The 12,509-nt window shown below is 35.2% G+C and overlaps 1 protein-coding gene across 1 annotated transcript in view; it reads right to left on the bottom strand.

Moving 5' to 3' along the window:
* Positions 1–6,633: 6,633 nt before the first annotated feature.
* nt5dc3 (5'-nucleotidase domain containing 3) overlaps positions 6,634–12,509 on the bottom strand; it is a 65,911-nt gene continuing 60,035 nt past the window's right edge. Inside the window, exon 14 of the mRNA XM_028817477.2 lies at positions 6,634–8,968. Within this exon, the coding sequence (XP_028673310.2) occupies positions 8,707–8,968 (262 nt within the window). The 3' untranslated portion in view covers positions 6,634–8,706. The remainder of the gene's footprint in view (positions 8,969–12,509) is intronic.

The following is a 12,509-nucleotide window of genomic DNA, read 5'->3' on the forward strand; positions in this document are numbered from 1 at the left end:
CAATCTTTTATTCTTCATCATCACCACAGTTGAGTTAAGATCCATAAGGAAGTGAAAGAGCTTCTCCATGCTGTCAAATTGTACATAGTTTTGGGTGAACTTCATGCTCTGTGATGTGTAATTAAATAAGTTTCTGGGAATATTACTGTTTGGAATGTTTCTCATTTCAAGAAGACTGTACACTAATTTTGTTATTTTTATTACTATTTTTGGCACTGCACATAATTTGATATGTTTAGATTTAATATGAATATACTGTATATTCAAAAACAGACAGATTGTGTTTTTTTGTATTTCATTCTGACTTGCAATTTTGGGTTATTATGTGGGAGTGTGACGGTGTGGGTCTCCATGCTACCCAATCCTTCCGGGAGTCTCTTCAAACCTGCCACCACCGATAACGTTACCGAGATGAGCCAGGCAGATGAGGACACATGCATACAAACAAGGTGTAGGTGCAAAAGTGAATGGGTGCTTTTACTAAAAACAGAGCCAAAAACAAAATTGTCTAACAGCGCTGTGCATCAAATCTTCAATAAATACATAATCCATAAAACAGTGATAGTGGAGGTTAAAACAATGCAGGAAGAAGTCTTCTAAAATCCCATGAGCCCAGGTGCATCCCTTGAAAACAAATGCCTCTCCGGCATATTCTGTTTGGATCTCACAGGACAGAGACATATCTTCCAACAGGCCCAGATACCTTTCAGATCCAGCTAATGCCCCCATCATCCATCCCATGGCGTTCCATGGGGCGCTGCCGTGCCTCCACCCCTTTGAACTCCTTCTGCCATCTCCAGCCTTGCGGAGTAGTCCCTCCAGATTACTCTTATTGCTTCTGCTCCCAAGCTCAGCAGGAGCAACACTCTGCACCCTCAAGTGCCAGCCACATGCTCCTGTCCCGGGGCTCACATTCCTGTCTGCCTGCGTCTTCCATTTCTGCACCTGCTCGCTCTTTCCCTTCTCTTCCTCCTTTAACCTCCACCTTCCATCTCCTTCTCTCAAACCTTTCCTTTTCCTCCCCACTTTTTTCCTCCGTCCCATGCAGTCTCCATTTATCCTGGTTGTTTAATTGGGTGCAGATATGAGGAGCTGCTCCTAATGTTGTTATAAATATTTTACTTTATTGCTCACCCTCTTCCAATTTAAAATGTATTCCTCTATCCTTAGTCAGTTTCTTGGTGACGTGAATCTAATCAATCATTATCATGCCATAAATCCTGCTTCAAATAAATTCTCTTTCTACTTATAATGTCACAAATCACAACTTAGAATAGACTATCTTTGTATTTCTCAATCCATTTTTCCCATTGTCTGAAACTCTAAACTAGTTTCATTGTCTCTGTTGGGAGACAAGTGTAATGGGACTAATGTCCATCCTTTCCAGACTCCCCTGCATGACCCTAAGTGGAGATTAAACACAATATTTTTGAAAAATGACTCGGTATAAAATAAATCTTTAAGAACACATGTTAATATCCATTTTGGTTTTAAAACCCTCACTTGTGTGGAAGGCAATCAAGGGATTCATTAGAAACTATTTGATTTAAAGTCTCATGACAATCAAACTAAATTAAAAAATATTCTGTACTTGAAAGTAAACTGGCAGCACTGGAACAATCAGACCCTATCGTGCATGTCCCAAACATTGAAATGACCAATCTCAGTTGTCAAGGACAAATTCTTTATTGAAATAGTGGGCTTAAATTTAAGTTACATAGAACTAGAAAAAATATTTAGCTTCAGTACATCCTAGATAATAGGTTGCATTACGTCTATGCAAATCTGAATCATTTGATACAATTTATTCCATTTAAGAGAATAATTCACAACATCCTAAAGAAATCAACTCTAAATTCTAATCCTACTATTCTGAATTGCTTTCTTTGCAGAGTATATTACAACATGAAAAAAAAACTTAATTTTTTAAAATTTAAATGTTTATCACAACAATAAGCCTCCTTACTTGGTGCCACAATTTCTCTTAAGGAGTTACACTTGCCACTCTCTGCTATGAATAAGTGCAAAGCCCCTGGCATTAATGGGATGCCACCTGAACTGATGATGGTAATTTGGGCATAGCTGTCTGAAACTTTATTTCAAATGCTTCAGTTGTTCATTAATAGCTGTCAGCTTTATCCTAGCTTTAAGTAATTACAGTATTACCCTAATTGTGTAAACATAACCAGGACCCCCCCCCCCCCCCCCCTTTCTTCATCAGTACAAACATTAAATTACTGGGTAGTAATTTAGTAGTAGTTTGTACCATTTAGTAGTTTACCACTTAATATAATTAAGCAATACTTTAGCACTAAACTACTGGTTTAATTTACCACTACTCATTTAGTAGTTTGTTTTGAAAAGTTTATTTCTAAATTAGATAACTTACATTGATTTGTCATGGTAGGGTCATAAGGTATTTTCCCCTTTATACTCTTTATTATGTAGACTATAGCAGAATGCCCCAAATGCCTTACTTTGATACTCTTACCACATTGTCAGTGTTGACTACGACTGTAGTTCTCCACTTTTACATCTGTAACCGCAGGCAGTAAAGAGTACAAGAACAGGCAGAAAAGGTGGTTAAACACGTAATAATAGTAAAACAAGTAATAAACAATCAGGTGGTTTTCTGTCTTGTTATGTTGTTTGGTCTTTGCTCCCCACAGCCTTTGAATGGCCTGCTTGAATATGCTAGCTGAGAGAGAGATGGTCTCCTTAGGATGGAAAATGGGAGGGAGACAGAGAGTGACCAGCATGCCTTTGCAGGCCTCATTTATCCAATACTAATGATTCTTGGCATGTCTCTTTGCATGAGTGGAACTGTATTATGTATTCAGTCCCCATTTCAGCTGCTTTGTTCCTACATGTAAGAATCTTCTCCAATTTCAAACAAGAAAGAAAAGATACACTGGTAATTAGAATATGTTCACAGAATGTAAACTATTTCTATCTCTGATATTATAAGTAGATTGATGCAAAGCTTTTAACACCTCCAGCGTCAAGCTGTCCAGTCAGTTTCTGCTTTGGAATTTCAGCTAGGAGATGAAAAACAACATGTAAATGATCTTATCTGATCTGGTAAGTTTATATTGCCTCCAAGAAAGGACTAATACAGCTCCCTTGAATTTTAAAATTGCGTATTGTTAGATACTAACTCCCCTGCCACGTTGAACATATACAAATTAGACATTAATTAAAAACAAAAGCAAAAAACTACCAACCTATATGTTAGATATCATTCTCCATTACACAACCAAACTGGTTTCATAAAATCTTATATGTCCTCAAATAATTTAGGGAGATTACTCAAGTCAGTGAGTCTGTACCTCATTTGGAATCTTCTGCTGTGCTTTTGTATTTAGAAGACAGGAAAGCTTTTGACCAGCTACTGTTTTGTTAACATGATTAAAACACTTATTTCTTGCCCTCAGCAGTTGTACATACAAAGTGATTTAATGTCTTATATTTTTCCTAAAGCAAGAGTATCTTGTCAGGGTGGTCCGCTTTCATCTCCTTTGTTTGCATTTTCTCACAAGCCTTTGACTATTAACAGATACATTGGGATCTCTCCTACAGTATTTATTTACATTAGAAGCATCTCATGTGCCACCTCTCTACATGCAAATATAATATAATACTTGAATGATGCTCCAGAAGAAATTCCTCCCGTTTTAAATTTGTTAAACAATTTTGGAAAAATTGTTGGATATTGGATTAATCAGAACTGGTTCTGCTGCCAATTAATTCTAAATGTCCCATTCCCAGTATTCCCACTAGCATTACGTTATTTAATCAATTTAGATCACCGTTTCTTAAACTATGGGTTGCTGATTCTATTGGGCCACGTAGGGTCATGACTCACCATTGCATCTAATGGTAATGGCTCACGTATGTCTTAAGAAGTGTCTTGCATTGGGTTGCCACAGGTTGTTTAAGCAATCTGTTTCTCTGCTAGGACTGTAGGTAGCGATTCACTCAAGCTACGACTCCCCCACTGTGCTATGACTGTCAGTGACAATTCTATAAGGTGACTCCACTCCAAATGCCCCTTGCTATGAATGTCTGTGATTATTTGCCAAAGGGGAAATGCTATAACTGTTGCTGATGATTCTCCAAGGTAGACAAGGTCTGATGGTTATTATGTACTGGGTCTCAAAGGTACTAAGAAAGGGTAAGATTGAGTTGTGAGAAAAAATGAAAGATTAACTAACCTTAAATTTGATCTTTAAGGACAGCTATATAACCATCGCTGAGTAAATCTTCTACTATACAGTATTTTTTCATTGAAATCAAAAAGTCTCTGTAATCCTGTGTTCTCGCTTTTCCCATCCTTTTCTGCTCAATTTGATGGAATCAAAATGAATATTGTGCCCCACATTAATTTTGTCAGTGCTATAACTCCACTCTTATCACTTGTATTATTTATGCAATCCCTGCTCTCTAAATTATATTGTAATTTTAGGGAATTGTGTTAAAAATATGCAATTTTAACCTGTGCCAAATATGTGGCTATCCTTTCTTTTGGAACTATATCCTTGAGCTGTCCTTGTTCATCCTGTTAACTTGCTTAAATTTCTTGATTTCTCTCCTTCCTGGTTATCACTTAAGTCCTCTACAGTTACCACTTACATGCTTGTTAATATTTTATTTTGTAATCTTTCTATAATATCTTGTAGACTTCATCTTGGTCTTGTTATAACTTACAATATTCAGTACTAGAGCTCAGTTAGAGAAGACTTTGTTCCATACAAACTCCTAGAATGCAACACAAAATGGCGTTGGTATCTGATCAGTTTTTTTCATTCTCCTTCACTAGGTGCTCTTTGCAATTTTCTTCATTTGCTATGGGAGCTTTTTGGCCTTTTAGTCTGCCATTGCCCATTTTCTTTCCTGTATACTAAACTGTAATATTCCCCTTTTTTCCTTTAGTGTTTATTCTTACTGATGATTCTTGTGTTCCTTTTAATTATCATTAAAAGACAGTCTTCTTACTGAGTGCAGTAGCTCCTAAAATTACTGTTGCTTCTACATGGCAATAACCAGAATTGACAATTGTTCAACAATTGGATGTTTCTATTCAATTAATTTAGTAATGTGTACAGCAAGAATTGATAATGCTTCTCCTATTTCACACAATCTGTGGGGAGTGGCAGCTGAGGCAATAAAATCCTATATATCCTACTTTTTATTCTATTATTATTATTATTAGTACTCTACTTTTCTGAGTATTGAGAAAAGCGCTATATAAATGTAATGAATTATTGTTATTATTATTATTATTTTTCCTTTCTCAGTACCATTCCTTTTTCTCAGTCTCTCATGCTATTAGTTCATTTTCTTTAAAACTTCACAGACATAGGTAGGCTAGGTTGGAAGGTTCACTTTCATTAGTTTTGTGTTGTGTCTTGGATTTCATATTGGGGATGGGGAGAGTGTGGATCACGTTCAGAAATGAAAAGAGATAATTTGCCGAAGTTCAAGGTAGATAAAAAGCTCAATGCTTAGTACGCACTGGTTGTTTTGCTGTCGACTACCAGCACTCTTAGATGTGTACTGGCTGTCATCTTGGTTATCTGTTCTGCTCTGCCAACCACCAGACCCTGATTGTGGTGCTTTCACCTTGTCTATCTGAGAAATGTTAGATATTGCTGTTTGAATTTATAATAGGGAAACCACAGAAATTGTGTTGCAACACTCAAAGCTACTGCTCAACAATAAACACTCTTCATGTTAATACATTAGTTTAAAACTTATAGTATTGGCACAAACGTATTTTCACTTCAAGCACTGCTTTATATATACATTCACATCTGTGGATTTTAAAGGTGAATTACATACAACTAACAAAAAACACAAAAATAAATACTGCACTTGAGTGAATGGTATAAACAAATAAAAATTGTAAGCAACTAATAATGACAACATATACTCAAATTTTGCATAATTACTAATGATAACGTATTTCAATTCAAAAGAATACACTTTTATGTAAAACTGTGTTTTGCAATAACCATCAACAAAAGTCATTAAGAAAAGCAGAAAAAAGCAGGAATTAATCTAATGCAGGAATGTTTTACTTGGTTGTGTTTTACATAGTTGCATATATCATATTCAAGACAAAGCAGCTCTAATGCCGTAATATTATTATTAACTATTATTTGATTGACACCTTTATTCAAGGTGACTTACGACATTTGAGTTAAAATTGGTGACATTTTCTTTGTTTTACCAATCGGAGCACAGGCAGGTGAACTGACTTTTTCATGGTCACAGAGTGTCAGTAGCAGGATCTGAACCCCCAAACCTCAGGGTTTGAAGTCCTATATTCACAGCCTGCTGGTAATCTTAGCCCTTGGTGAAAAAAAAAAGCATTTAGTTACATAGTACTTCTGATACACCCAATTAACCGAAGCCAGAGTCTTAACACAGCTTGTAAATTAATATATTTCAGGTATGCTTACTTTCAGTTTCATCCTTAATAGAGCTGTGACTGCCAGTATATTAATTAAAAAAAAATTACTAAATATGCCCTTTGTTTTCAGAATACTGATTGCACACGCAACAAATCTGAATTTTGTAATATTATTCATGAAAACAGCAACCACAAAACATGAAATGATTCCTCAGAGATAACATAAAAATGTTTATTCGCATAGATCACTTGCATGTGGTTTACGTTGCTCCACAGATAAAAAACTAAAATATTTTGTTACTATCATTTGTATTATACATAAAACAAAACAGTGCAAAATTACTTGGATGTTTCAAGTGAAGATTGTATTGTTGTATATTTAATGTCATTCTAATCTTTCAGCACAAGACTTCCATTTTACACTGCAGCATTTTGAAAGTGTTTACAATGTAATGAATACAGATTGTCCAAATCACAGTTCTGCCTTTAAAGCTAAATTCTGTGCACACTAATATGCATATTGTACAGTCCATGAGAAAAGTATGGAGGTTTCACAAAATGTCAGCATGATTGTCATTTTTTAATGCCCTGTGGAAACTGACCAGCTTTCTTATACTGCAAAAAATATTTGAAGCTAAACAATGATTTAGTTTATCATTAGGCAGAAAAACATAATTTTCATTAACTAAAACTCAGGAGTCTACATTATTTTCCTGTACATGTACTGTATCAACTGAATGCCATAAAACACTGTATTTCATACACATTTTGAAATCAACAAAATAGCTTTATAATTCATAATTTATTTGCATAAAGCCAAAATTAACTGGTGCATTCAAGACAAGAATTGCCAAGCAATGAAATCTTGCATTTGTTTGGCTTAATACAGTATATTTCTTGATGTAATAATGATGGCCAGTTCTTATGGGAAGCACCACTGGTACATGAATATCAGCCTCCACTCATCTTCTTACACACTGCCTCCAGATGAATGAAAGACTATTCCTGATTATGGGCCTGAGAAAACTCCACCTCTCCTTTTTTTTTTTTTTAAAGTAATTCTAGATGCGTTAAAACAAGATTTTATAAATGCAAGTATTCTTGTGTAGCCATACTGCAGAACAAGGTGAGTTTACAAAGTCAATTTATACAAGACTGCTACCTAGGATAACCACACATTACTGTTATCAGTTAATGTTAAAGCATTAACTGTTTAAATGGTTTGTCCTAACACACCATAGCAATATATATACACAGCATCTGCTAGCAGGACTAGGTTCTAGTTAAAATATAGTAACATTTAAGTTCAGGTTTAAAAATAATAGTGCATTTTACTTATCACAACAAAGACATTATTTTAACTATAATCTATTTTCATTGTCAGTCAAACAATAAAAACACACACAACAAACCATATATATGTTGTAAGTAACAAAAAGATAAGCAGAAATAAATCAGAAAAGGTAAACCTTAGAGAACAATGACAATTTAAAGTCGAATACCAGTATTTCTCAGGATAAAAACACACGCACACATATAAAAAGATGGCAGAGTCCAAACATATCATTCAAAAATGCCACTTGTTAATAATAATGCAGCATAAAGTTTGGTTGTTGTGACAAATAACCCAATAAAATATTATCAGGCACCTGAAATAATTATGTCAAGAAAATAATGCATGATGTATTGCAAAAACAGTAAGTAAAAAGAATAATAAACTGGACCAATAAAAAGAAAAATAGAAAAACAAAACTCCAAACTAGAGAGGCGTCATTACCTACTACCAATAGTCTATTTTCCATTATTTTGTTCTACATTTTCTTGCTAAGTCAATCCCCTACTTAACTAGTGTTTAAGGATACCATCCTTATTCACTGTAATAAATACCTAATTCCACCAACAATTTTTAATTATCATAAATGAAAAAGTAAAAATCTATATTATGAAGCATAATATGCAACTAACAAAAAACTAAAATTATCACCAGAGGACACCATGGCACTGAACAAGTCCAGTTAGAGTTCATTTTCTTAAAGATGTTAATGACAGAAAAATTAGTAGAAATAATAAGGCATCTACTAAAAGAAGACATAAAATGTCTTTACACAATCCTGCTCTACAGGTTATTTCAACATGCTATTTTATACTGATGCTCAAAAGGCATTTCTGTGCAAAGTAAATTTTTCTTCTTCAAATACTCCTCTGTACAGTCGAGTCCGTTATAACAAAATAAATAAATATAATCTCCAGATCTCCAGTTTTACAACAATAAACTAGATCCATTAAAAGATCTACTCAATATGGGCCATTTTAGCTTGGAAAGGATTTTTCAAGGTTCCAGCACATATCTGGTCAGTCCAAACAGGTGCTTCATGTTGAAGTGGATTACGTCTGGGAAAGAAGGTGTGATGCAGATCATAATTCAGCAAACAACTAAGTGATGCCATGTAAATATCAGCAAACCTAGAAAGGCGCCGGGAAAAGTAGGTGGGGTTGTGGTATGTCCTGAAGAGACTACCAAACTGTGGGTTAAAGATGTTCTTTGTTTTTGATCTGTGGATAGAAGAAATAATGTTTAGCATAAAATACAATATATGTTCATTATCCCCACACTCACCATTTTTGAAAACATAAACACATTTACAAGAAACCTGACAAATGCCCATTGGTCTTAAAATATTTTAAACTGGTGTTACTCAATCCCAGATAAGCCACAGTGTCTCCAGATTTTTATTATTATCACTTTACAAGTCACTATCTTTTTCTACTCAACACCAACTCTTTCTACTCAACCCAGGACTAAATCCTACAGCCCTGTATTTTTACCACCTATGAAGACTTAAATAAACTCATGCTCAGGACAAGTTGCTTTAAGTTTCACTTTCCATCAGTTTTTTGGTTTAAGTGGGCAGCAAAGTGGTGCTGTAGTAAGTACTTCTGTCCCATAGTAACATTAGCATTCTGGGAATTAGTTGACTGATTTTAATTACTTAATCAATGAGTCACTTACCATATTTTTGTTTATTAAAATATTTAACAATGAGTCATATTAAACAGTGATATAAAATACAATTACATGCATCAGTAGACTGCTTTAAACACATGCTATTTGACAGTACCTTACAAGGTTGTGCAATTAAAAATGTAGTCCAAAAAGGTTGTGGTGGCCCAATACATTAATTTATCTGGACTTTCAGAAACCATTTGATAAGATGCCACATGAGAGGTTGGGCATCAAACTAAACAAAGTGGGAGTTTAGAGTGATGTTTTTAGATGAGTGCAGAATTGTCTCAGAAAAATTAAGCAGATAGTGATGGTGTGAGAAACCTTATCAGAATTCGCCGATGTTAGGAGTCTTGTTCTTCAGGGGTCAGTGCTAGGGCCACTGCTATTTTTAATATATAAATACAAGATTAAGATAGGAATATAAGTAACAAGCTGGTTAAGTTTGCAGATGATTCCAAGATAGGAGGATTGCAAATAATCTGAAATCCATTAAATCATTATAGAGGGACTTGGACAGCATGCAGTGTGGCTGTGGGAGTGTGAGGCAGGATCAAGCATGGGTAAAACGTGTGCTGAAAGAAATCTCTCAGTCCAAAAATTTATTTTAAAAGATTTAGTGAAATTTTAAAGCAAATAGTCCACACAAGAATAAAGAAAAAAAGGTTGTTACACACGTAGAATAAAAAGCCCAAACTCTGAAAAAATGTATCTTCTCTAAACTTTGCTTTTCTTGTCAAACTTTAGTTGTTTCTATACTTAAAGATGCTTTACTTCTTCTTCAGTATGCTTTAAACATACGGCACTGCGCATTCAATACACCACATTGTTTTTCATGCTACTGGGCACATAAGGCACAGTTTAAAACCATGTGCCCTCCATGCCTTACACACAGTAAGGCAGGTCACTATCTGAGTATAATGTATAGTCAGAGAGCCTGGAAATAGTTAGAATATACAAACCTCCCATAAACTATGCACTAATACATAGGCAAACATTTAATTGTACGTAAATAATTAGAAAATGGCCCTTACATACATACTTGGGCAGATTTGTTTCAGTAAATGTATTACACATAGGAAGTAGGTCTGAAAATGAAGAGTACACCTTATGAGAAGGTTATATAGCATGATGTGTGGAGTACAAGTCCAAGGAGGTTATGCTCAAGCTTTACAATGCACTGGTGAGGCCTCATCTGGAGTACTTTGTGCAGTTTTGGTTTCCAGGCTACGAAAAGGACACAGCAGCGCTAGAAATGGTCCAGAGAAGAGCAACTAGGCTAATTCTAGGGCTACAGGGGTTGAATTATGAAGAAAGATTAAAAGAGCTGAGCTATATCAGTTTAAGCAAAAGAAGATTAACAGGTGACGTGATTGAACTGTTTAAAATTATGAAGGGAATTAGTACAGTGGATCGAGACTGTTATTTTAAAATGAGCTCATCAAGAACATGGGGATACAGTTGGAAACTTGTTAAGAGTAAATTTCACACAGGCATTTGAAAGTTTTTCTTTACACAGAGAACCATAAACACTTAGAATAAGCTACCAAGTAGAGCGGTAGACAGTAAGACTTTAGGGTAGTGCTGGGAGGTATATTGGTTCATACTGAAAACCGTTTTTTATTTTTGTTATGATATGGATTTTCCTAATACCAGTTAAAATAGCCTAAACAATGTTCGGAACGTGGCGCAGCAGGAAACTGTTTAAGGGGGGACCTTTTTCACTGCTACACCTCTAAACACACATGCAACGGAGTACATGCGTTAGTGGAGCTTTTGAGCGGTGAAAGTGGACAGAGAACATTCTGTAACTGAAGCTGTAGCAGACGATACAGTTGGACAAGATGACACAGAAGAATTTTTGCTGAATAAAGGAGCCGTGTATGTTGTCACTTGTAGGGGTACTGCCTACGACAAAAAAAGCAAGCGGTGGGTCAAGATAACCAATGCCATTATAATCCATATAGCTGACGTGTCAGTGGACAGAAATTGTTAACATTAACAGAAAGTGTAGTTGGTTTACAAAAAATATCTACTATTCATTCCTTTTATAAGACATGTTCAGTGCAATACAACTTTGACAAGCACCTCTGGATATTCTAAATCTAAAGTCTAAATGCCTCTTTGGATGGTTGAAATTATGTTGTTAAAATTATAGTTTAAGTTGTTTGCAAAATGTGTTCAATAAAAAGGTTCTAAATTTTGACTGCAACTGTCATGCAATGTGATTCCTTCTCTTCATTAGTGCCACCCCCTTGAAAACTATCACTTTATGGGGTCATGCAAACCTGTAGTAATACTTGTGTGTACATTAAAATGTTTTTTTGTACAATGTAAAATTCTCTTGACAGTGGAATAGGTTATTCTTAGCCAGTCTACTGCAATAATTGCAGTAGTGAATGTGGTTAACATCCACTCATGCATGGGAAAAAAATACCGTAGAATACCGTGAAACCGGTATAATACCGTTATATAGAATTTTGGTCATACCGCCCAGCACTACTTTAGGGACCTCAAAACTAGACTTGATATTTTTTTTTTTTTTTTTTTTTTTTTTTTTAAAAAGAAGAATTAAGTGGATAGGACTGGTGAGCTTTGTCGGGCTGAATGGCCTGTTTTCATCTAGATTGTTCTAATAGCTTCCATTGAAAGCAGATTCTAACTCAAGTGATGTAAACATGGCTTTGATTGATCTATTATTAGTTGTTGGTTGTGGAGGGTCTATTAGTAACTGTAGTTCAAATTTCTTAAACAACAGTTTTGAAAGAAGCACTTAATGGCAGTTAAAGTTTCAAAGTAAAACTGTTGGATACTACAAATCCTGCTGGTAAATTATAGTGTCAGATTAATACTGTTTTTACCCCCAAGCTGTTAGACTTCTTAACACCAGGCTGCCCCCTGGGACCTTCCACACGGCCTCAACCACCTCTGTGAGGGAGTTTTTGGTATAACATAAATATATTTGTTCTACATTTGTTATTTACTCTTACACAAAGATATACACATAATTGCCTTCCTCTAACGTTAATTTCTAGATCAGTATTTTTTTCTTTTGCAGTTAACTCTGCTTAGGCAGCAGGCGAAGCAGCA

This window comes from Erpetoichthys calabaricus, chromosome 1 (genome assembly GCF_900747795.2).
Source record: "Erpetoichthys calabaricus chromosome 1, fErpCal1.3, whole genome shotgun sequence".
Lineage (NCBI taxonomy): Eukaryota > Metazoa > Chordata > Cladistia > Polypteriformes > Polypteridae > Erpetoichthys > Erpetoichthys calabaricus.